The sequence below is a fragment of the Bidens hawaiensis genome, unplaced genomic scaffold (genome assembly GCF_021521415.1).
Source record: "Bidens hawaiensis isolate Kalapana, Puna unplaced genomic scaffold, B.hawaiensis_p1.1 tig00009343_1, whole genome shotgun sequence".
Classification (NCBI taxonomy): Eukaryota; Viridiplantae; Streptophyta; class Magnoliopsida; order Asterales; family Asteraceae; genus Bidens; species Bidens hawaiensis.
Window position 1 is genome coordinate 713,068 of NW_027491689.1, and position 26,408 is coordinate 739,475.

General features: G+C 33.0%; 2 protein-coding genes, 1 long non-coding RNA gene and 1 pseudogene across 4 annotated transcripts; 1 reads left to right on the forward strand and 3 right to left on the reverse strand.

Moving 5' to 3' along the window:
• Positions 1-735: 735 nt before the first annotated feature.
• Positions 736-1,447, reverse strand: LOC143532059 (uncharacterized). Its single transcript, XR_013135114.1, has 4 exons — positions 1,305-1,447; positions 1,104-1,225; positions 885-1,024; positions 736-810 (listed from the first exon to the last, which is right to left on the reverse strand). It is a non-coding gene; the product is annotated as an uncharacterized LOC143532059 (long non-coding RNA).
• A 3,695-nt stretch (positions 1,448-5,142) lies between these two features.
• On the forward strand, positions 5,143-6,288 carry LOC143532060 (F-box/kelch-repeat protein At3g06240-like). The gene has a single exon (XM_077027208.1). It carries the CDS (start codon positions 5,149-5,151, stop codon positions 6,286-6,288), a length of 1,140 nt encoding a protein of 379 aa, XP_076883323.1. The 5' UTR covers positions 5,143-5,148.
• Positions 6,289-7,700: 1,412 nt separating this feature from the next.
• On the reverse strand, positions 7,701-12,440 carry LOC143532091 (protein NSP-INTERACTING KINASE 1-like; annotated as a pseudogene). The gene is made up of 11 exons (XR_013135119.1): positions 12,250-12,440; positions 12,033-12,165; positions 11,538-11,609; positions 11,301-11,444; positions 11,148-11,219; positions 11,000-11,059; positions 10,825-10,922; positions 10,608-10,754; positions 9,896-10,236; positions 9,025-9,404; positions 7,701-8,226 (listed from the first exon to the last, which is right to left on the reverse strand). The product of XR_013135119.1 is annotated as a protein NSP-INTERACTING KINASE 1-like (transcript).
• Positions 12,441-24,229: 11,789 nt separating this feature from the next.
• On the reverse strand, positions 24,230-25,817 carry LOC143532061 (stress-induced protein KIN2-like). The gene is made up of 3 exons (XM_077027209.1): positions 25,571-25,817; positions 24,794-24,862; positions 24,230-24,671 (listed from the first exon to the last, which is right to left on the reverse strand). Exons 1-3 carry the CDS (start codon positions 25,625-25,627, stop codon positions 24,597-24,599), a joined length of 201 nt encoding a protein of 66 aa, XP_076883324.1. The 5' UTR covers positions 25,628-25,817; the 3' UTR covers positions 24,230-24,596.
• Positions 25,818-26,408: the final 591 nt, after the last annotated feature.

The following is a 26,408-nucleotide window of genomic DNA, read 5'->3' on the forward strand; positions in this document are numbered from 1 at the left end:
TTGGAGTATTTATAGCCGAAGGTAGGTTTCCAAGAAGGTACAGCCGGCTGAATAGTATTCCTGTTCTGCCAATTGTGGGCTACGCACGTGCCATGCTGGTGGTTGGTGGGTAGGCAGCGGCTGATAGTGACCAGGCCGGCTGTGTACTATTCCTGTTCCACCAACTGCAGGCTATGCACGTCCTCCGACAGGTTGGTGAGTAGGCGGCGGCTGATAGTGACATACAGTACAAGAGCGTGCTGCTCGTTATACTGTTGTCAGTGAGCTGTCGTATCTTTGGTCAGATCTTTTGTCCATACCTCGTCAGGTACAGTACAAAAGATCCTCCAGTATCGTACGGACTGGCTCATTTGGGCGGGAGTTTTCCCGGCTTTGTGCGGGAGTGTTCCCGGCTTGCTCACTCCTTCTTCAGGTGACATTACTGAATTATTTAAGAGTTAAGTGCCTTGTGCGTGTAGCCTTGCTGCGCGGGTAGCCTTCCCTGATGGCTAGTATCCGTTGCTGCGGGAACAGGCGGAGTACGTCGACCATTGGGAGGCTTTTCCTGCGGGAACAGCTTGCGTACTGCGCGTAAGGACGTCACGTCTCTGAGCATGGTGGGTCCTGCGGATCCAGTTGGTTTCTGCGCAGACGTCTCTCTTCAAGGTGAGTCTTGCGAGTTTAGCCTTTGCGCAGACGTCCCTCTTTGAGGTGAGTTGCGGGTCCAACTGGGCTCTGCTGGGACCTACCTCTTCAATTGGGATCATTTGGGCAAAAATCGACCGTGGTTATAAAACCGGAACGGCCTAAAAAATCGACAGTAGTCTTACCCTGCAACATATTATATATAGCAAGTTAAACGATATGAAACCAGGAAAAAAAAAGTAAAACGTAGTGTGACTTACATCCCAAATGCGAATGGTGTTGTCACAAGAGGCAACTGCAATTTATGAGTCCCGAACTGAAAACGAATGTCATTAATAATACCAGACAGTTCTAAAGTGTTGGGACATCGCTCTTTATTATCAAGATCCCAAAGTAAAACCTGCAATAGAAAATGGTTTGTAAATAAAGTATTATTATTATTATAATTAAAACAAAAACATATTTTTGTTTTGACTAACCACTCTTTTAGTCCCTCCATATGCTAAAAACTTTCCATCTGAAGAGAAATGACATGCAAGAAACCTGGATAAGTCTCGATCATTTTGTTTATGCACGGTCATCAATGTTTTAAACGAAAAATCTGCATATTATCATTTGATGGTGTTAAAAACAATTTAGAATAAATCCAAGAGATGATTAATTTTAGTTAGCAAAACTACCTGCATTGTCAAGCAAGGAAGGAGCACTCTTGTCAACAACTTGGAGAGTTGGTATACCCGAACTCAGACGTGACTGACTTGTACTAGATTCTGGCTGACTGGTTGAGCATATCAAGTTTGTACCACCCAAACTCACATGTGGCTGACTGGCTCACGTTAGTAATTTTGATGAAAAATAAATCAAATCAATAATGGGCTTCAACAAAAATCTAGTGGGCTTGACAAACTGTACGAATCAAAATCAAGAAATAGACCAACAGATGGACCAATTCGTCAAGTATCGAGGCAAATCCGCATGCTAAGATTATAATCTACACTTTTGTCATTGCAATCCGCATGCTAATGATTCGCATGAAATAGACAAAAGTGCGGATTATAATCTACAATTTTGTCATTGCAATCCGCATGCTAAGATTCGAATGGCGTGAACTTAGAATAGCGGGTTGGTTTTAATCAACTGACAATGATTAGTTAAACACTAAATGGAGTGGATGCCTAAAAATCGCGACATCTAGTATCGAGGCAAATCGTTTAAATAAAGAATCGTTGTATCATAATTGTTAATGATCATTAACCAAATCGAATCAAGAAATGGCCTAAATGTTAAAATTAGTTTTTAAAGTATCTAACTTCATCCTATAATATATTTTAACGCTTTTAATTTTATTTTCGTTAAAAAATTTACATATACCCTTTTTTATATAAAAAAAAGACGAATAAATTCGATGTATTTATTTCTATCTATTTGATATAAATATTATTAAAACCCCGTATTAAAATATTTATATAAAAAATCATTATATCTGATATGACTTATTATTATAAAATTTAAATTAACAAATAACTAAACACAAACACACAAAATCATATTCATATTCATATTCATATTCATTTTCCTAGTTATTAAATATAAAAAATAGATGAAACAAAAGAAAAATAAAGATAATTCATTTGTCGTTTAAATAGTTAAACCATTTAAGAATCAAATTAATTTCTCTATTGATCACATCATATACAAGGGAATATATATAAATACATCCTTCATATATAATCAACTACATCAATTCATTCTATAGGTTTGAAAAATGGCTTTCAACAAGAATGATGAAGCATCCTTTTGCAAAATATTACTTAGTGACTCAGAAGAATACCTTGTAATTATATTGTATGCTTCTTGTTTCTAAAACATTTGTTTGTTTAATTATATATATGCATGCATGCATGTTTAATTTGCAGCCAGTGCCATTAGCTTTTGCCAACATTTGATAAGAGACAACAACAAGAACAAGAAACAAACCATTGTACTCGAATAAGATCGGCTGCGACTAACTGGACCGTGACATTCTTACAGCTCGAAGACAGATGCTACTTCCTCGATGGATGGCTGCGGTTTTTTAAAGACAATCGGCTTCAAGTTGGCGACGTTCTTGTCTTTTGGCTTCATTCTTCTTCGTCTTCGTATACTTCTTCAAATCCGAAGTTTCAAGTCTTTATCTATGCACCCGATGGCTGTCTCAAACACCCGACTCAAAGTGATAAATGTTGGAATATGTTCGATAAAACAAGCGAAAGCGATGATGTATTTTTATAGTTGGTTAATTTCATAGGATGTTCTTGCTAAACGGTTATGATTTTGGATTTTGGGTGAAATATGTTACAATCTAAGCTTTTTTTGTGGTAATGTTTGTTTTTAATAGTTATGGTTTATATATTTTTTACTGCGTTTGAGACTACACATAATACCCGACGGGATGTCAACCGTCCATATTGATTTTAACGTTGCACGCGTGACTCACCCAGTAACACCGTCAAGAAAAAATCCACCACCATGGGTCAACTTGAACCCATAAAGATCCCAAGTCTTGACAATCATCCCAACTATTAATAAAATACTTGAAGCAGTTTATATATTGGTATAACTAGGGAGACGCTTAACCCTTGTTTCGCTACTGAAAACGTGTTTTATTTACGTTCTTTATACTTCAAATTTAGGCCATTACAACTAGGGTTATTCACGAGCCGAGCCAAACCGAGAGGATGCTTGCTCTTTGCTTGGCTCGTTTACAACCGAACGACTGAAATTCGAACTGAGCGAAAATCGAATCGAACATTTTTCAATCGATCATTATTTATTTCCTTTTCACTATAAAGATTTCAATCAAACGTGTAATATGTTGTAAATTTTAGAATAAAGAAGTTTAAAGTGAGAGATAATGAATATGTAAACAAACTTCTAATATTTGAAAACTTGAGTGGAATATATGAAACTATAAAAATTTAAAAGAGTTTAAAAATTGTATACTGTGTGTAGTTTATATATTTATATATTTGTTCATATATAATTATATATAAAATAAATTATATATATTCGAGCCAAACCGAACCGAGCAGACCTTTGCTCGTTGTTTGGCTCGTTTACAAACCAAACTGAGCAAAGCGGCTCGTTTACAATCGAACGAGCATTTTCCGAGCAATTCCTGTGCGAGTTCGAGTGGCAAGCGGTTTGGACGGCCCTAATTACAACATTAGTATATCAATAGCTATTATGAATTTCATTAGCAAAATAAACATTTAAAACTTATCGGTTTTGATGCACTCGCTACATTATTTGAAAAGAGAGACTAAATTAGCAAAATAAACTTCTAATAGGTTATCAATTTCAATACAATTGCCACAGGAAGCGAAAACGAAAACGAAACCCAAATATATAGTCGTAATATAACCATAATAGTAGCGAAATATGTTTTTGATTCGTTGTCTTTTTACCATTGAACGTTAACACTTGCTACCGGACTCGCACGATGGCAAGAATACCAAGCGAAAAATAACCAGATTTATATATTTGACTTATGAACTAACTACTAAATCATGTAGCTAACTTTTGTAACTGTACAAGAGTTTGATTATAACATATCTTTAAAACAAATAGAAACTACAAACATATAATATGGGGCTAGTCCACTTCGTAGAAGCACATGTCTTTTAAAAGGATGTCACATGTTTAAACTCAAGTATATGAGTAGTTTAGAATTATGGTATAAAGTAGAGTCCCAAAACAGCTGACTTTTGTAATTAACTAACAATCTTACATAAATACAATAAAGGTTTAGGAATTAAAGAAGTTATAGTTTACTTATGATACTTTTCCTCATGCTTAACTTATGTCTTATCGTTTATTTGTTTATCTTAATTATTTGTTCTACTTTTAGCTCTATCTCATGTCTAGTTTGATAGGGATTATGATTTGTTTTCTGAATATCTACCGAATTCTCTATTGAAACAATCAAACATTTTTGATATCATAATCTTTGAAAGGGAATTATGTGTTCAGTAAATGTTATTTTATATTTCAATTCTTTAACAAAAAGAAATTATCTCTACTTTATAGGATTTTTATATCAAATATCTAATAAGATTAATTTTTAATTTAATGAGATGTTATAAGCCGTAAATTCGGGTCTAATTAATGCAGGAGAAATCTACATCTACATTTACAAATAAAACAATCCTTTTAAAGATTTTGTTTATATATATTTAAGATTTAAAATTAAGATTTAAGATAAATCTTTTTAATTTAGTTAATAAAATAATATAACTAAAAAAGAAAACTTATGTTGGGTATATATATCATAGCAGGCAGGCAGGCAGGATACGTAGCTAGATCTAGAAGAACCTTAATTTATGTCTTCTTCTTCGCCAATGTTTTCTTAATTACTTGTGGTGACTTATTTCCTTTTTATTAATCGTTTGTTATTGGAAGGAATCTTAAATATTGCATGCATGTTTGTATAATAATTACGTTATTAGTTATTGTTTATAGGTTTAAATACGTACAAAAGCAATCATGTCCTCCTCGTATGATGATCTATGTGAAGAGCTGATTGAGGAAATCTTGGTAAGACTGCCAACGAAATCGCTTTTGCGTATTCGAACGGTCTCCAAATCACTATGTGCATGTATTAGCAGCCCCGGTTTCATCCGGCTCCATACTCTTCGGTCTCCTGAAAAACTCATGCTCGTACACGACGTTTATAATGACCAAGGAAGAGAAAGACCAAGCGAGCACAACAAAATATACACATTACATTCGCGAAGCCAGTTATCATGTGATGATAGTGATACCACTTGTATGAGCTCAATGACATCAGTCGAGTATCCTTTCCAAGATTTCTCTGTCGTTGGTTCATGCGATGGAATTGTTTGTCTTTACAAATACAATACCGGTATTAATCTATGGAACCCTTCAATTAGGCGCATAGTGACGGTGCGTGGTCGTCCTTCTTTGAGTGATCATGAAAGGCATTGGGACCCTCTAGGCTTTGGTTTCGACCCAGTCGTTGATGATTACAAGCATCTGGTGAGAGCCAGATGCAATACTGAAGAAAATAAATTTCTTGTTTACCCCCTTAAAACGGACACTTGGCGTGAGATTGCTTCTCGGCCTGTTACTCCGATTGATCATAGAAAATCATGTCAATGTCTTTTCAACGGCGTACTTTATTGGACATTACAATGGTATCCTCCAATTGGTGAAGAATTTCGTCATTATTATTATTATATATTGGCATTCGATTTGAGCTCTGAGGTTTTCTCTACGATTGAGGTGCCAGAGCCAAGTTGGGAAACCAATCAACCGACAATTATCAATGGTATTCTGGCTGTTGCCATTTCGTCTAAACATGATGACGTCTGTAAGATTTGGGTGAGGAGTAACGACACTAACACTTGGTCCATTGCATTTCAGTTGAATAATAATAAGCATGAGTTAGGTGATTTCCTCTTGAACCATTTCCCGATTGGGGCTGTAGTTCATTGGCCTGGGACAAGAAGATTTGCGGGTTTGTGTGGCTCTTGTGGCGTGTTTATCATGATTCCATGTGTCGAAAGCCTCCAACTCTTAGATATCAGGACTTCATGTGTTAGTAAGAGAATTATCCCTTTCAAACTTCAAACCCTTCTCGATTTCAAGGTACTTATTTCATAAACTATGGACTTGACAGAATTGTTATTGATAATACACCCCCCCTCCCCCCACACACACACTCTATATATATATATATATATATGACCGGTTGTATGGTTAGTTGAGGCTGGTACTATCAAATACAATAATGCATAGTCTAGCTTATTGTGGTTGGCATGACATTAAAGTTGATATTAGTAGCTTAGCTTACATCATTCTATTGATATCTAATAAAGTTCTGAGCCTAAGCGGCTTGTTTCATATATCTATCATAACCATATATACTAAAACTTTTGGTGGTATTAATGCATTGTAGATAAAGTTTTAAGCAAACAAAAAAAATTACAATAATCAAAAGAATAAAAAAACATTTCAAAATTATTTTGAATACCAAACAAAGAGTGTGTATTTATTTAACTCAAAAAATAAATCGAGCCACTATCCATTCTTGCCAAGATAACTAACAAAATAGCCATGGTTTTTTTTTAAATTACTAATGCACAAGATTGTTATATGTGTCACTAAGTTATTTCACTCATTTGTCACAGCATATGTCAACCTATATAGATTTCTACATATACAGAGATCAAGTATACACCTGATACCAGTGGCGAAGCTTGGGCTTCGTTACGGTAGCGACCGAAGTCACATACCCAAAATTTTCGGGTCGACGATTTGGTTCGAGTCGGATCAAACAATATGACGTCTATATATCTATTTTTTTTTCATTCATTCCGACGATTGTTCTTGCAAATAAAAAAAACTAGATAATTTTTTTAGCTAACAAGACTTAAAAGATTCATAATGATGCGAAAGCCGAGAGGGAGAGTGAGTACCTTAGAAATAGAATTACAAAACAGCCGAACAGGTTACAAGGGCGCTGGTGAGTTTTATAAAAATCCAAACCCTAATCAGTAATCAATCCTCGTCCTTTTTTTATGTTTTGTTTAAACAAGTTTATATTTTTACAAATAGCACCCCTCAATTTTGAGTTTTATAAAAATACCAAACGATGGGTATTATATTTAAAAACCAAAATCAGTGGTGACCGGTAGCATTTACAAAAATACATCGGGGTGAGCTTGTTTAATACTTATAAAAATATTTGGAAAAAATCGCGAAATTTACCATACTAACGGAGACAACGGCAGTGACCGGGGCCACCCGGGTCCCCAAAGAGCTTCGCCCATGCCCGATACTCCATAGTAATCGGTTTAAAAATGTAGAAGATGATGTGGTGGTGGAAGAGGCATTGCAAGGTAGGTGGGGTTGGTGTCTCCGTCATGATGATACAAATTTGTGGCTCCGTTTCAGGTGACATACATGTAGATGAAGATGGTTTCCTACCATACGACATTATTATGTGTCCGTTTATTTTGTTTCCAACGATCACTTGTTTGTTGTTAACCAATTCTTAGTTCGTTATACAACGATCCCTTTACAATAAACATATCTCTCGTTGAATTAAAAATCATATATGTAACTTCGTAACGATAAGTATATAAAAAAAACCCTAATTTTATATAACATACAAAATTAACTAAACATTAAAAATTTCAACATTAATTAACAATTAACAAACCCTATAACAAAAAAATAATAAAATTTCCCGCCATATATTCTATTTAAAACACCACCTCATCTTGGACCGGATAGTTCTATTGCTTGTCCAAGTAAAGAAGAGTCAGTAAGATCGGAATATCGCTCCGACGACGACAACTCAGGCGTACGATACTTCGTACTTGACTCAACTCCTTGTGAAGCTTCCCATTTCTCGGCTAACCCGTCACCTTCTAGCATTCGTACAACTTCGGACATCTTTGGTCGGTGTCCGGGAAGATATTGTGTGCATAATAATGCCACTTTCACAATTTCCTCTAACTCGATCCTATCGTAATTGTTCTTCAAGTCTTTGTCGATTAATATTTCGAGTTTCTTCTCTTGATGAATCTTTTTCACCTGTGAATCAAAGTTTGTAGATTATTACATAGTGCACAAAAAAATGGAACCTTTTTTTTTGTTTTTATTATGTAGAGATGTGTGATGTGAGGAAAATACAGACGCCGGTAATTACGTACATGTTATTTGTTTTTATTGAAAAATTTATAGAAGTACCTTACTAAAATTAAAGAAAATAAAATGCTCATTTATATGGTGTAATTTTCTTTAAAATAAAATATTAACATAATTAAAATGTGAAGGTCGTTTAAAAATCGTAGGATAAGCTGGTTTAAACGTCAGCACTATGTTTAGAAGGATTGTACCACATGATTTAAAAGTTGTAAATTAAACTTTTAAAATTATGTAAAATTACATTTTTGTGCTCTAATCTGTATTATAATACAGTGTATATATAATTTTCTCTAAAATAAAATATTAACATGATAAAAATGTTATGGTCGTTTAAAAATCGCAAAAAATGTTGGTTTAAACGTCAGCAATCCAGCATTATGTTAGAAGGATTGTACCACATGATTTAAAAGTTGTAATTAATTAAACTTTTAAAATTATTTAAAATCACATTTTTGTGCTCTACTCTTTATTATAATACAGTATATATAATTATATATGTTTTTCTTAAATATATTTAATATAAATAATATTTTTATTGAATTAATTTTAATAAATTTTTTGACACTTTATTTTCCTGTGATATTGCATAGCCGGAATATTTATTTTCCGGCAACGTTCAATCGCCGGAATCTTTATTTTCAGGCGACGTAGCGTGGCGCGAAAAAAATGAAGAATTGGGTTTACCCAATCAAGCATTGCTCCTTTCTGGTTAGCGGCTTTGCCGAAATCTAAAGCTCGTTGACCGGTGATGAGTTCAAGAAGAAGGATTCCAAAGCCGAAAACATCTGTCTTTTCGGATGATTGGCCCGTGCAGAGATACTCAGGTGCTATATGGCCCACGGTACCACGAACCGCGGTGGTTACATGTGAGTCTTGATGGTCTAGAAGTTTGGCTAAACCGAAGTCTCCAACGACTGCTTCACAGCAATCATCAAGAAGTATGTTTGCAGCCTTCACATCTCTGTGAATTATTTTTGGGTCACATTGTTCATGAAGATACAGTAAACCTCTTCCGGCCCCTAATGCGATTTTCTTCCGTGTGGCCCAATCTAACACTGGTTTTTCTGTCAAACACCGGGTAGAATAAGTTAGTTACAAAGCCCAAAGCAGCTCATGGGTGCGACTTGACAATAGTCGTTTTGGCCCAATGGTTGGGCCCAAACTTTAGTAGAAGATCAAGCCATATAATAATAATTAGGCCATACTATGTGCACATAACTCACATATTATATGGGTCGTATAAATAATATTTTCCACCTAGCATACCACCCGTATAAAGTTATACAACACGTATGATAGAAAATGTCATACCTTGCCGTAAAAAAGTTATACATAACGTATGATAGAAAATGTTATACTGGCCAATATGAAAATAATAAAGCTTTTATACTAGTTGATATGCGAATCATTTAAGGTGGCCTGTAAAGTTATGCAACATGTACAACTTTATTAAAAATTACATATGTGACAATTGTGTTTCCTTAGAAGTTATACAGATCGTATAACCTTATATAGCCCGTATAACAACATCCTAGTAATCTAGTAAAAATGGTACCTTTAAGACGGGAAGCCACACTACCATTGGACATATAAGGGTACACCAACAATTTTTCGGTTGGAGTCATGCAAAACCCGTATAATCTAAGTAGATTCCGATGTACAGCTAGACTAATCATCTCAACCTCCGTCTGAAACTGCCTCTCTCCACCGGCGGCACCACCATCTTTGAGGCGTTTCACTGCCACACAACTACCATCTTGTAGTTGTCCTTTATAAACATGCCCAAAACCACCTTTACCTAATATGTTCTTGTTGCTAAAGTTGTGTGTTGCAATTTGAAGCTCCCTAAATTGAAATTTCCTTAGATTTCTAGTGACACTTCCTCGCGATATTTATCTGCGTTAATTCAATCAAGAATCGTAATAAAGTTAATAATACTCATTCTCATTGCAAACCAAATATTATTTACATTTTACACAGGGCCGTCTGGGATGGGGAGGTAGGGAGGTCGACCGTCTTAGGCCCAATCATCCAGAGGCCAAAAAATTTAAAATGTATTTATTTATAAAAAAACTGTATTTGCCCAAACAAAAGTTTTTTTTTTTAAATATTCAGTAAGTCAGGCCCAAATCCAAATCATATACAATACTCGGTTACTTTTTATATATGACTTATTGAAATTATATATTACTTAAGGCCCAGATTTATACTCACATTTGTCCCAAAAAATTTTAGCAATTCTAGGAGACGGCCCTGATTTTACATACCTTTGACATCAAAGAATGGTTCTTGATTATGCCTTCGCCTCCACCAAAGTAAAGCGAGCCCAAAAATGAGCAACGAGATGCACCCGAGGCTTGTACTAATGGCAAGAGCAAGTTTGTGACCTTTTGATCTAGGCATAGTGCTACCACCTTCAAAAAGAAAAAATATTAATGAAGTTTAAATCACTAAATCAAGAAAATGTGCATAATATTATTTTACCTTGAGTAGTGTTTAAAGACATTGACATGGGCATAAGTGTCATTCCATAGCATTGTTGCTCAGATCCCGTTCGACATATTAAAGGGTTCCTAACAATGCTGCCACATATAGATTCATTAGATATGTATTTGATCGTGTGCACACGTTAAGAATGCGAGAGTGATGTAGAGCTTACTTGAAGGTCTTAGAAGGAAACCGAGGAATTGGGCCGCTTAAGTTATTGAATGATAAGTCCCTGCATTTAATGCAAAACATTAATATGTACTATGTTTAAGTAGTGTTAAATGTTAATCAAGACTTAAAAATAAGACATGAAATCTTACACAAAAGCAAGTTGAGTCATATTTGCTACTAATTGGGGGATTCGACCAGAAAGACTATTGTCGTTAAGCCTCCTGTTAAAGTCAAAGTTAGTCAAAGATCATTAAAAGTTTAACTTTTAATGTGAATATGTGATATGATGAAAACAAGCTTACATGTATTGAAGACTTGTTAGTTGACCTAAAGATGATGGGATTTCATTGGTGAAATGGTTATCAGAAAGATCAATTGTTTGAAGCTTCTTTAGTTTTCCGATTTCCTTAGGGATCGGTCCGGTAATTCGATTATTTTGCAACAATCTGCACCAATATCACTCATTAAACACAAATAAAAGATGCCCATTTGATCATTTTTGTAAAGGTTGAATCTTTTTATTGATACTTATTACTTACACTATTTGAAGATTGGTTAAGTTGCCAATGCTTGGTGAAAGTGTGCCTGATAAATTCTGGCTTGGTGTTCCCCTAATGATCAGTTGAAAAAAAAAATTAGTTAAACAAACTTTTCGATTATCATTCAAATGATTACAACAGAATGACAGGTAAAACGGGCAACAAGTTGCGTAAATTCTGGGTAGGTGTTCCCCTAATGATCATTTGAAACAAGAAATTTTCAAATATTAAACAAACTTTTTTATAACCATTCAAATGATCACAACAGAGTGGCAGGTTAACGGGCAACAAGTTGCAAAAATCCTGTCTAGGTGTTCCCCTAATGATCATTTGAAACAAGAAATTTTCAAATATTAAAGAAAGTTTTCGATGACCATTCAAACGATCGCAACAAAGTGGCAGGTAAAACAGGCAACAAGTTGCAGCGCAACCCTCTGTTGAACAACAAAACCGATCCTACTTAAGAAAATTAATGGTTGATGAAAATAGACTTACAAACCAATGACAAGAGATTCAGAAGAGCAAGTAACCATGGTCCAACTACAAGGGTCAACAGCATCAGCATCCCAATTCTCAAGAACACCATGAGGGTCCAACAATGAATCTTTTATACCCAGTAAAGCTTGAACTATAAAGATTTCAAAAACCCACATCAAAAATCACATTTTTAAGCTTATGAGATCAAGATTTCACAAAAAAGATTCAAACCCACCTTCAAAGTTTACACCTTTAGGAGAAAGCAAGCCATTTGAACAACCAAAAAGCATCAAGAAACATAACAAGAACCATAAAGCACCAATCTTTATTTGAACCCTCATGTCAAAAGAATCTAAAAACTTGAACTAACTCAATGCAAGTTATATGCATGTGCAATGTTTAAGATTACATATTACATAATAGTCTGATAGACCCAAGAAAAAGCAGTGTGTGTTGTTTTATGTAGTATAAAGAGAAGTAGCATGCCTGGCACTGGGACAGGAGTAACAAAAAAAATATATGAAAATTATAAAAATAATATAACTTTTTCTCATACTTCCTGACAATTTGAGTAAACTTTAAACTAGAATAAAGCAACTAACAAAAAAAGGTAAAATTATTGAGGAGTGAGAAATGAATAAATGATGATTGATGGTTTCCCTTAATTCTTTGTTGCTTAAATTATGCATTTGCCATATAAAGAAGGGTAGCATATGGAGATAATGGTGTTTATTTTATATAATCACTCCAAGAATTTTAGCTTTTTTGTTTTAATAAAATTAATAAAAGATAAATTAATTAAAAATTGTGACCCACATGATCAAACATATAAATCTTTAATGGGTTTTTTGGATTTTCATGTGTAGTTGAATTTGTAGTTTCTTGGTGGATTTTTGTATCCAATGTTTCATTTTCAAGACAGGGACAATTAGGTGTGAAACATTCCATTTAATATTAAATATTCTCACATATGCTATTTACCCAATTAGGTGTGAAACATTCCATTTAATATTAAATATTCTCACATATGCTATTTACTTAAGTGAAAAATGGTTGATAAAAATAATATTATCATATTGGATATAAGGAATTAAAAGTTAAAATGTGACACCTATGTAATTGTTTGAATGAATAAGATATTTACTTTTTTTATAGGTAATAACATATTTCGTTTTTAAGTACAGAAAACTACATTAAACATCTTTATGTTTATCGTTTGTCAGTTATTTGGTTCTTTCCAAGTGAAAATCTAAGAAGGTTAGTGAAAACGAAATGTGCAACGATAAACATATTACATAATTGTTTCAATGAATAAGATTTAACCTTTTTTAAATATTAACACATTTGTTATTCAGTAAAGAAAACTACACTAAACGTCTTTTATGTTAATTAATTGTTTGTCAGTCATTTGGTTCCTTCCAACTGAAAATCTAACGTGGTTAGTGCAAACGAAATGTACAACAATAAACCTAGTATAGAATTATTTGAATGAATACGATTTTACCTTTTTTAGATATTAACACATTTCGTTATTAAGTAAAGAAAACTACACTAAACATTTTTTATGTTTATTACTTGTCAGTCGTTTGGTTCTTTCCAACTGAAAATCTAAGGTATTTAGTGAAAAAAAACATAAATGATATTGAATGAAAATTTTTAAATTAACTTAAAAACAAAAGGTTTAATTACCTATTTTCATAAAGAAAGAAAAGTGTAATTTAATGTTTAAAAGTTTAAATTAATTTGTAGGGCGGACGGGGCGGTGCGTGGTGGCCTCCCCGTCACGCGTGACGAGCAAACCAACACCCGCCGCCACCCCCTTGTCACGCAAAAATGATATGTTTGCGTGATGGCTGTCACGCTTGATGAGGGTTGCATTCCAAGAAAAGAGCCGTTAGGGGAGGAGGAATGTAGCCGTTGCGAGATGGAAGTAGCTGTTGGGAGGGGGGGGGGTCACCGGAAAAAAAAAACAAGGAAGAAGACAGGGAAGAAGAAGGAGTGTATTATTATTATTTATATTTTAAATACAATTTACACATTTAACCCCTTAACTTTCACATTTTTTTAAACAGAATTTAGAATGATTTACAAATTAAACCTTGAACTTTTGAATGCTATAAAAATTATATAAAAGTCGGCTAAGTTGGCGGAAACGTGACGAGGCCTATATCAACCATTTTTTTGTCGGTTTTTATTTATGTATTTATCTTTGTAACATTTAATCTTGCAAAAAAAAACAAAAACAAAAAAATTCCATCACATACCACCAGCCCTAGTAAAAAACTATCACATGTGATGGAATTTGAGTTGATGATGTGACACAATATAATTGGGTGGAGAGTGTGATGAGTGATCACACCACATCCACCACCCCTCCCCCCTGTACTTGGGAGGGTGTTTGTTTTGAAAGTTGCTTTATTGAATGGTGATTCAATACTCCACTCATAGAATTCACTTTTTTCACACGCTTCATTGGGAAGAATGGTCCCTTTTTATACGCGCAAGGCACCCGATGCAATTAAAGAAAAGTGAAAGTGAAAAAAAAAGACAATAACAATATAACTTTTTAATGGTGGTTAATAAGTTTATTAGTTTTATATATTTGATAGAAGATAGTAATTTTCCTATAAAAAATATTAGATAAGATGGGTTTTTATTTAATATTTATCAATAATGTTAATATACATTCTTGTTGTCTCAAATGATATAACTTATAAATATTTATCTCAAGGTCAATAAAAGAAAGTTTTTCTCTTTATTTTAAGTCATTTGGTAAACTAAATCCCTAGCCAGCAGGTTAAATGTTGAATTGTCATACGGTTTGTTTGCTATAGGATGATGAAATGTATGAGTAAATGAAATGGAGCAGCATTATCTTATTGTTATTGTTATGTTTGGTTAATATGTGGAAATAGAATGAGTGATTATTATGTGTTGTTTGATAGATAAAAAGACGAAAGATAGGAATACAATTATAAAAAATAGCCATACCTCAAAATAAATTAAGTTTATTAAAATAAAAATGCTAACATAGGCGGTGTTGACGCGGATGTCAGTGGTTCGAGTTCACTTATCTCCAACTCGTAAACTTAGCCGACACAAAGCTATATGATAGCACCCAAATTTTCTGATTCAGCAGTTCGATCTATGATTTATCATTCATGGATATTGATAAGATCCATCATCTATGATTTATCATTTTAAAGCTCATTATGCAAGAAGTGGTGGTGGTCAGTCGTGTGACGACGGTAGTGACGGTGGCAATGGTTATTTGCATATCCATTTTTTATAGATACTGAAATTCAAGATACTAGAACATATTTGGATAGGGATCGCGTGGCTGTTCACGATCATGATGTTGTAGATTATTTCGTCAAAGGTTTTATGGTCCCGACATATTTAAAGTTTATTCATGCATTTTTTTGTTTCGAGGTTTCAAGAACGACGTCAATGTTTTCAGTCAACCATCATTAAAAAAAACAATGTGTTCAACGGAACTACGCTTGATACTTAATTTCTGGTTAACAGAACACAATATAATATGAATATTTATGGCGTGCAGGATATACCCTAGCCAGGCTTGTTTTATAAAAGCATATTAATTTCCAAACTTTAATAAGCAAAAAAAAGAAAAGAACACAAATGGTGACTTGAAAGGGCGCGAAATGGGCATTTGGTATCCTCAAAGCTCATTAGACTATTATTCAAGCCCGGCATGGCATGTACATCACACTAAAACTAGAATAATAATGTATGTGTGCATCATATTATATTATATAATTCTACAGGATGATGGTCTTGTGTTATACACATTTCATGAAAACGAGCTCCCACCCATTCAATATGGTCTTGGAGTAATTGACAAAAGCGTTTGAAACTTGTATTATGAACAAATTTTTCACAACATATGCAGCGATCTTGTTGAGTAAGCGTCCACATATCTACATTTAACGAATAATTTGTTGTTATTTTATGTGTTTATTTCTTGTGTAGTCTTGTTATATTTTGTCATTTTTATTATATTTATGAAATGCAATTCTATCAAATAAATGTTTTTTAAATGTAATATAACTTTATTATATCATACAAATGAGTTAATAATATTTAACTAATTAAAAAAGTTTGAGATCACACCATGAGCATTCTCATTTCAACCCCCTCTGTTCTCATTCTAAAAAAAATAAGGAAATCAATTAAAAACACAACTTCATCCCATCCCATCCCATCCCATCCCAAAATTCACATGATCCAATTAAATATTGACATATAAACATAATATTTAAATTATATTCTAAAAAATACCTAAAAAAATAATGTGGATGAGAATGAGGAATGAGATGTAGGGGATTTTTTGAAAATAATGACTGTTTTTTAGTTAAATCACGATGATGAGTATATTGAACGGGGTGTGAATGCTTATGAAAGGGGAAAAAGATATATCGAAGTAGGTGATGCTGCACTGGTATGAAAGAATTATATAGATAACGAACGAAGTGTGAGAAGTTTTGGACTACACCAAAACAATCATAATTATTCAAAGAAACAGGAGTACTTAATGCGTTATTTTGATAAAAAGAGTTATTACAGTTGGTATGAAATTGATTAACTAATACTTTATAATTGTACAAATTTGTGAATAGTTCACTATACTTATAACTTTTACAAGAACAACCTTAAAAGGGATGTTACTTGTTACCATAACCTCGTACATTAGTACTTTCCAACATGTCCTAAATACTATAAATATGATTAGTAAAATTCTAACATGAAAACATAATCACATATCAAGATAAACAATAAATGATAACTAGAATAAAAAATATATATATTTTAAATATAATAAGTAATAACGGATAGAAAAGGAGAAGGTTGTGATTACATGGTGGCAGGTGAGAGAGTAACAAAGCACAATCATCCAAATAAACAGGAGGCTTGAGTTGAGAGTAGTGGTTTGGAACAACAAAACACACACTTGTCTGAAAATCTGGATGCTTTGTGGTTTGTACATTTGTGCTGCACGAGTGGTACTGTAGATCAAACAGTTGCACCAACTCTTGTAAATCTGGATGCCTTGTGGTTTGTACATTTATGAGTATTAACTTCCTTTTTAATATTATTTGAATTGAACATTTGAACTATATATGGAAAGACAATTTGAAGCTCCAAACCAGTTAACCAGTGGCGTAGACAGAATTTTTTTCTACGGGTTTAGAAATTTTCAATGAATGAACGTTCGATTGTCTATCACTTAAAGTTATGTTTTCTACGGGTTTGATGTCAAAATTTTTACGGATATAATGAGAAAATATATGAATATATAACACTATAAAGAAATTTGTGCGGATTTGAGCGAACCTGTTCCTCAAAAACCACCTACGGCCGTATGGCAAACACAAGTGATTGTGTTACATATTGTTGATATGCTTCTAACACAACCAACACGAATTATTTTAACTACTAAATTGATACTATTGTATATAATAGAAGTTAAAAGTTCTCTTTTAACTTATTAAACTTTAAAACATATATTTCAATGTATTGGGTTATCTTATAGACTTATACAAGGTAACCAGTAATATGTTTTAACTTTTAGTTATGGTTATATTAAATTTGATACATAATCAACATCAACGTGAGTTTGTATTAAAAAATTTCACCGTAACAAACAAAATGGCTAGCAAACGTAAAGATATCCTTTAATCTTACGTTAGCACTTCAACAAATCATCATAATATTAAATAAGCTATAAGCATAAGAGCTATACACCTTTTAAAAATAATTCATAAAATAAAAGAAGCACATAAGTAGTTGTTTTTTTTTTGAAGGCCAGATATATTAAAACAAAAAGAGAGACAACTAGCAAGCTGCAAGAAACCTAAAGAATAAAGAAAATACAATTATCCGCTTAACGAACAAACCAACACCCAATCTACAAAGGAAAATAAACAAAGTTAAACATGCACCAATCTTCCCAATCCCAACGCTCGTGGCTCATATTTGTAATCCAAACGAATAAAGTCGTCTTTATATCTATCACCATCTTATCTGTCAAAAACGGTTTATTCTTAAATATTTGGACATTCCGAATTTTCCATATTAACCAACAAGCCACATGTGTCATTGCTCGTATCATCTTTATCTCCTCTTTATTGCACCTGCATTTGCTCGGATAGTCCAACAACGCCTTGACTGAATCAAAGTGGGATAACACCGATAGTTTGACCCAAGAATGATGATAGACCTAATCCATTTGGCTACCCTGCACTCCACCATAAGATGGTCCACAATTTATGTAAACAATCCACATAACACACAACCACTGTCATCAACATTAACACGCCTTAAAACACAAAGTCGCTTCCACTAGTACAAAAACAAGAGCTAATAAGGCGTTTTTTTAATTAAATAAGGCGATATGCTTACCGTCTTAATAAGCCAACGTAGTATTTGATCATTTGCGTAGAAATTGATCATTTACCGACTTTTTATGTACTAAAATATTTTAAGACGGTTACTAAAATCTCATATATGACGGTTCTCATCAAAATCGTCTTAAAAAGTTTTCACAAACCGCGTTATTTAGTGTTTTTTTTTTTGTAAGAAGCGAACTTCCTGGTTAAAAGCTTGAGATGGGAGATTGATAATCTGAGACACCCGATAGTGGGGATGGTAACTTTGGTTGAAGTGGATTCCTATTAAAGTTAATTATTTTACGTATCCTCAAAATCTATTAAAAGTCATATGTCCGAGCCCGTTTTCATCTTTTAACCAGAAAGTTTGCATTTGCCGTATTTATATTATTTAAAATAAAATCACATTAACATTCTATCATACTTGTTCTTGTAAAACATCGTTTTTATAGCTTGGTTGTATCAAGTCGTGTACACAATAATATTATTTTCTATGTAATAAATGGTCGTGTTTTCAAGATAAACGAATGTATAAATGGTAGTTGATTTGTCAATGCCATGTGAACTGACAGTCAAAGCAATCTAATTTTAGTGCCTGTGATGGATGATTATCATATCATTGGTTAGAGGATTTATGTATAAAAAATAAATAAATTAATTAATTAAAATACCCGTTTGGTTTTTTATTTACTTTTTCTTTTTTTTACAGCAACATACGATTATATATTTAAGAATTTATAATGAATGAATAGTATTTTATTTCCTCAATAGTTTTTCTACATATATTATATGCTATATATATCTTTCCATGGCAATAAATAAAATCAGCTATATTCTTTTAGGATTAAACCAGTTTAGCTGGTTTCATATTTTTTTCGTCCTAGTTGAGACATGAGCGTGTGACCCAAATCCCATTTTAGACGACCTTGTTTAAAACCAAGTTAGAATTGGTTTGTTTTTTGAAAATTTGAATTTATTTGCGGTTTGGTTTTCCAATTAGGTTGCAAAGATTTTAAAATCAACAAACCGATCGATATGAATACGCCGAGGGATTAAGTGTTTACCAACAACTCTTTTGATATCAAACAGATACCGTAAGCATAAAACAAGTAAAATTTATAACTTAATACCCCTAGTCTATATAATATCAAATTATTATGTAGAGAAACTATTTTTAATAAATATCAAAATGTGTAATTCATAAATAAATTAATAGTCACTCAATTTATTATTTTGATATTATTTAAAAAATCAAACTTTTATAATTTTATCAAACTATTTCTATAAACAATATCGAATTATCATTACAAATACAAATATTATTTTTGGTTTTCTAATTGATATAAATGTACAGTTACTTATTGAAACCTTTGTAAAGAACACTATTATAACCTTCAAAATCGTTAAAAGGGAATAGTAGTTATATATAGAACCCTCCTAGTAAAAAAATTAACCTTTCTACTAACTAGGATTATACAATTTAAATAACCTAATTTTTCTACTAACTCCCAAATAGCATCTAACAAAATTAATCTTTAATATCTTGGGGTTGCAAAAGAGGCTATTTTGTATAAAGTTGGAACATAGATCAAATTAGTTGAATAACAAAAGGCAATGTTACTAAATTTCATGTTATGTTTATTTAAATCTCCATGTTTGTATAGTCTAATTGTTTTTTAAATTATTATTATAATTAACAAATAAAAAAGTAATTCGGTGTCCATATATGCATGCATCCAGTATTGTTATCCACATGTAATAATGTTGTATTAAGCATGTTACATGTATGTGCATCTGAAAAACTATAGTGAACCCCATGTTGCTGTGAACTTCCTTATAAAAAAATGACATGAGGAAATTAGGTCTCTCACAATATGTGTATGTGATTGTGTATATATTTATATTTATGTGCCTTTTGGATGTGTTTGAAAATAAAATAGAACTAGAAAAAAAAGTAAGTTTAAATTAAGAATTTTAGCAACATACTTGTGACTGATAATATGTTGCAATTAAGAAAAATGGAAAAAACATTGCTAGATTTATGTTGCCGATCCCTAGTTGAAACTTGAAACTATAATCCATGTTTAGTTTCCTCACGAATTACTGACATATCGACTTTCATCAGTGGATTTTCTTTGACTGAAAGTTCCTCTAATTTGTAATGAAGTCGAGACATAGCAGCATCATAAAAAAATATGGAGTTATAATCGTCTGTAATTGTATATAAAAGAAAATTTGTTACCATATTGTTGTTATAGTACAATTATAAAAGACATTTGTTATAACCATTACAAATTGTCATCCAACTCATAAAAAAACTGAAGGATAATAATAATAATAATAATAATAATAATAATAATAATAATAACCATTACAAATTGCCATCTAACTCATAAAAAAACTGAAGAATGTTGTTAATAATAATAATAATAATAATAATAATAATAATAATAATAATAATAATAATAATAATAAAAGCCGGATGTTAGATTGTTAGGTGTAGAATGATACTACATCATTCCAACAGAATGTAGTTGGTAAACATATTAACATGGACCTTGATTATGTATTTTTTTAAATATATTAGATATAATTTATATAAGATGTAAGTAATTAGGTTGTTTATAATCACATAAATAGCGATTAATATAATAATATATATCATAATACGCTTGCTTTATTATTTTATACGTTTTAAGAGAAAGTTACGTAATTATTGAAAATTTTAACGTTGTTCTCTTAATTATGAAGACGTCTTTTAGAGTTGGTGGCAAGTCGAATTCCATTTCCTTCTTTAACAACTTGGATCTGATTTAATGTGTACTAAAAGTCTAAAACATGATCAAGATAACGAAAATGATTAACTTGTTCCCCTCGTAGGCCATTAGTAGTTACACGAGTAATCAAGTGCTTGAACCATTCATCTTAGGTTGTACTTTATCTTAGCATGTGATGTGATATATTATGTCATAATAGTAATTTATCACACTTATAGGGGTTAACTTTTAGAGATTATTAAATAATTTGTTGTGTTGTTTTTATTTTCTTTTATGGATTCTGATTCTTGCTTTTTTTTATATAATTTCCAAATATTCTGAAAGAATGCAAAAACTAGTAAAAGGATAAAAGTACTAAAACAAAACTAAATAGACCTAACATGAGGGACAAAACAAGGACTAGAAAATGACAAAAATGCCCCAAGGATCAGGGCTATCAAGTGACAAGATAGGCATGGTAAAATTGTCTTTTACCACTTCAAATTAAGGGTTTCAGAAAACCGAATTAACTGATGAAACCGAATCGATATAACCGAGTCATAAGGAAAAACCGGTGGGTCGTAAATGATTCTAAAAACCGACAAAAGTGAGTTGGTTATGGTTAACAAGGTTTTCATATCATCAAAATTGAACCGAACCGGTTATACATATGTATTTATTTTAATGCTATGTGGTATACATATGTGTAATAACAATTTATTCAACGGAATAAAAAATTGCAAGCCCAAAATCGTTTTAAGTTAATTTTAGGTAGATCTAAATTCACAGTAAATCGGCTGATAAACGACCAGCTATAACCTTCAAAACCGACAGTTATCCGATAACTGAAATCTCGGTTTTGGTTATGGTTTTAAGACAAAGTCGACCCATACACACCCCTACCTCAAATTAAATGACTAAGCTGGCTTGAGGTTGGAACAATTGTGAAGGTGATGGTGAATCCTAGCCATGGTGAAGAAGTGATTAGCCTTTTTCTCTTTGAACATGCCTAAAACCATAGAGGGTAAATTTGTCTTTACCAAAGGATATTTATAATTTTGCATCTTAGACTTTGAATTAAATAATAAATATTAAATACCCATTCTTTATGGAAAAGCTCCTACTCCGCTAGAACAAACTTCACATGCTTCTCATTTTTCTTTTGTAAAAAGAAAACATCTTTTGATCTTCTTTTCTTTTTTTGTTTTGTTAGGGTCCATTTGTGTCATCTAATTTGCTACAAGCCTACAATCATGTGGTTCTTTAGATGGGATCCAAACTTGTAAATTATCATGATTTTGTGTCCAAAAAGATGTGCAAAATGCTAATTAGTTCTCTATATTTCTTTTGAAAATTTGAAGCTTTGTATGTTGATGTTATAAAGTAGTCCAACATACTCAAATGATATGTTTTAACTTTCTTTCCTTGCTGTAAGACATGTAAGAAACCAACGGTCCGTACTACACTATATGTGGACCAAAACAATTATATTTAGTAGGTTAGTTTAGAGGTGAAAAAAAAACCTGAATCCGGAACCGGACCTGAAAAAAAAAATTTGTGGTGGTTTTTTTATACCCAGGTTTTTAATACCCGTACCCGACACTACCCGTAGGGTACGAATAGGGTATGCATTTCAGTACTAAAACACGAACTGGACCCGATTTGTACCCGGTAATACCTAAAAACCCGAACCGGTCCCATACCCGGAACCGGGTTTTTCCAATACCTGAAACCGGGTATTTCAAATACCCGATTTGTACCCGAAAAATACCCCTAAAGTGTAACATCTTAAAAAATCCAATCTATACCTGGAAAAAACTCGAAAATAAGGTTTTTTAAATACCCAAAAATAGGGTGTTCAAATACGCGGTTTTAGAGTACCCGGTTCTATATCTGATCCGAACCCGATGCATAGGTATGGTTTTTAGAGACAATACCCGGACCCGAACCTGACCTGGGTATTAGCAATACCCGATTTTCCAGTACCCGGTTCCATACCCAGAACCAGGTATTTGAAAAACCCGATTTATGAACCTGTAGGTTAGTTTGTGTCTTTAAATTTACTTTTGGGTCAAATTGGGCTGTGTGGGCCTCTGGTTCAGTGATCAGAGGCTTTTCCCTTATGAGTTTCCTCAGGCGAAGATCTCGAGTTCAATACCCAAGGACGTCAAAAAATTGTGACGGTTGAAATCCCGTCACAGGATTCGAATTTAGGTAATGGTAATTGGTGAGTCAAAGGCTTAATGCGGATCCAAAAGCCGTTCAAGAAAATAAAAAAGAAAATGGCTATTGGTTTGTGACGGGAAATCATCATTTTGGTTTAGCTAAATTCTATGATTTAATCACATACTATAACTTAATAATAAATGTTGGCATGTATTTGGGTCAAAAGTGGCATTTGATGTATAAGATATGGTTAAAAACATTACAAAACGTTAATCTTGACCTCAAGTTAATGTTAGGCTGAGGGGTGTGGGGCTTCAACGGGGGCGCTAGAGCCCCTCCGCTCGCGCCCCCAGGCGCTAACACCACACCACCGGGGCGCTAACCGGGGCGCTAGCGCGGAAAAACATGCAGGCGCAAGCTGGTTAGCGGGAGAAGAGAGAGAAAAGCACGGGATTTGATGGTTTTTTGACCGTTGGGAGCCGACCAAACCCAAAAAAAAAATATTTTTCCTATATAATTATACCCCATTAAAGCCCCCATTAAAGCCCCCATACCAGGGCCAGGGGCTCCAACGGGGGCTCCAACACCCCCCTTATCCAGTTTCTCTCTCTGCCACACGTCATAATATTATTGGTTGGAGCCCCCATTAGAGCCCCCCACACCCCTCAGCCTTACATTAAAATTTAAAGAAATTGTACCATTTTTTTGTATTGATATAATGAATTAATGATCACAAGTTGATTGAAATGTAGTCCTGTCAAATGTTACAACATTTGTTGTCTTGTTGTTTCTTGTCCATATTCCAACAAACCTAATCAAATTCCTCTTGATATGAAGTTTTTAATTGCAAGATAAGTTACACATGTTTGGTCGTATTCGTTGTGGTTTGCTTACCGATACATCATTTTCAACCCATCCGTCGATCCACCAGAATGTTACACCATTGACTTGTCATTTTCTATGCTCACTAACATTTATAGATTATTCGAGACGTATAAAGCAAGATATAAGATATATAAATGCATAGAAATAATTGCATGAGGGGCGTCAAACGAACAGCTCAACGCCCCACTGCTGCTTTTTAAATTTATTAGAACAAATTTAAGAGCTCGAGTACATCAAGATTCTCGATTTTGTTCGAGTACATATAAAATAAATAAATAAATAAATAGAATAAAATAAAATACAAAAACTTGTTAAAATTAATTAAATAGATAGTTATGATGGTTGATGAAATGGTCCCTAGAGGTTCATTTGTTCATTCCAGTGGCATCTTTGGCTGCATCTACTGCTCCTTGTGCACCTGCCTTCATCTGCTGTCCAGCCTGATATATAAATTTGTATATAGTTTAGTCAAATATTATATTTTCTTCTAACATCAAAATACATATAAATCATTTTTATTAAATCAATATTATTTGGAAGTGAATTTAAATAATATTGAGACCTGTTGTGCTGAGTCCTGAGCTGATTGAGCAGCTTGGCCAGCCTTGTCCATCAGCTGGTTGCCCTTCTCCTGAAAACAACATAAATACGAAAACGTTACATGCATAAATACGAGAAAACTGCAACTCACGAAGTTACATATATGTCGTTACTTGTACGCTACATATATGTAACTGAGCTACATATAATGTTTTTACATGTCTAACCTTATAATTATTTTTTTTTATTTTTTTTAATTTATTTATTTGGTTAGTGGTAAATTTTTCGGTTTTCTTGTTATGGTTTTCTCAAGAACCCTCATACGCACATGCATGCATGCATATATATATACATACATTATACATATATAGGGTGATGTTACTTTACAATAATTGCTTAACGTACAATAGGTACGCGAGATGCTCAAAGGCAAAAACATGAACGCTCAAAGGCAAAAAATTCTAAAACGCTCAAAAACAGTTTTCGTGAAAAAAAAAGTAAAAAATTGATCGATTAACGATCCAAAACTGTTTTTTCAGTGAACCAATGATTAATTGGATATGTATTGACGATTCCGAGATGTTGGGATGTGATTTCATGGATCGATTTCGTGAATATAGAGTATTCACGTACCTATTATACGTTAAGGTATTATTGTATTCTATCTTTTCTCTACATATCTAATTGTTAATTTAATATGAGTTTCATTTCTAAATACTTTTCAAGATTAGCCTTTTTAATTTTTTATAAAAGATATCTAAAAAACAATGAATATGAAGGTAGAGATCGAGATACTAACCTCGGCTTGGCCCTTGGCTTGGCCGGCTTGAAACCCTGCGCTTTGATCGTTGTTCATGGTTCTTGTTTTGAGATTCGAAATATGTGAATGAATATAAATGGATTGTTTGATGAAAATGTAAGGAGGTAGATTGGACTATATATAACATGTAAGTGCTTGTATTTCCATGAATTTTTGCATGTTATTTGGAACGTTTGAATAGGAAGACTTTTATGTTTGAGGTAGAGAAGTTTACACTTGGTATCATCTTATATGGTTTCTATCTTGATTTCATGTTAACCACTAATTGAACCATAATTAGAATATCCGAACCAATTTAGAAACTGGAGGACTAATTATCGGTTTAGAATTTGGTTATGGTTATTCGTGTATATATAGATAACTGAACTAACCAAACCGAAACATCAATACAGTTTATATATTTTGTATACGTTATATATATTATATATAGTAATTAGTAAAGATTTGGTTACACATTTTTATATGTAACATATTAGTTGCCCGGGTTGATTGAACCATCTTTTTATATGACCAAACAAACTGAATCATGCACACCCGTACTTTAAACGAATGTTTTAAGTCGAACTGAAATATATAGGTCGTGATGCAAAGAATCGATTTTTTAAGTGGATAACTTCGAGAACCTATTAACACATGTTACGCGTACTTATTACTTTAAATGTGACAGATGATTTGGCAGGTTAACCCTAAGATCGACTCTTTTTTCTCTCTCTCTAATTCTATTTATATGGTTATAGTGGTTCTCTGATTCAAGTTTGTTTATTATCAAATGCACCACAATTTTTATATTAAAACAAAGTACTGGATCTAAAAAATG

Excerpts from the sequence above, each read along its gene's own strand:
- LOC143532061 (XM_077027209.1), bottom strand. The coding sequence starts at position 25,627 with ATGAACAACGATCAAAGCGCAGGGTTTCAAGCCGGCCAAGCCAAGGGC. Across the intron at positions 24,863-25,570 it reads AAGCCAAGGGCCAAGCCGAG|GAGAAGGGCAACCAGCTGAT; the intron begins GTTAGTATCTCG and ends TGTTGTTTTCAG. Across the intron at positions 24,672-24,793 it reads CTCAGGACTCAGCACAACAG|GCTGGACAGCAGATGAAGGC; the intron begins GTCTCAATATTA and ends TTTATATATCAG.
- LOC143532060 (XM_077027208.1), top strand. The coding sequence starts at position 5,149 with ATGTCCTCCTCGTATGATGATCTATGTGAAGAGCTGATTGAGGAAATC.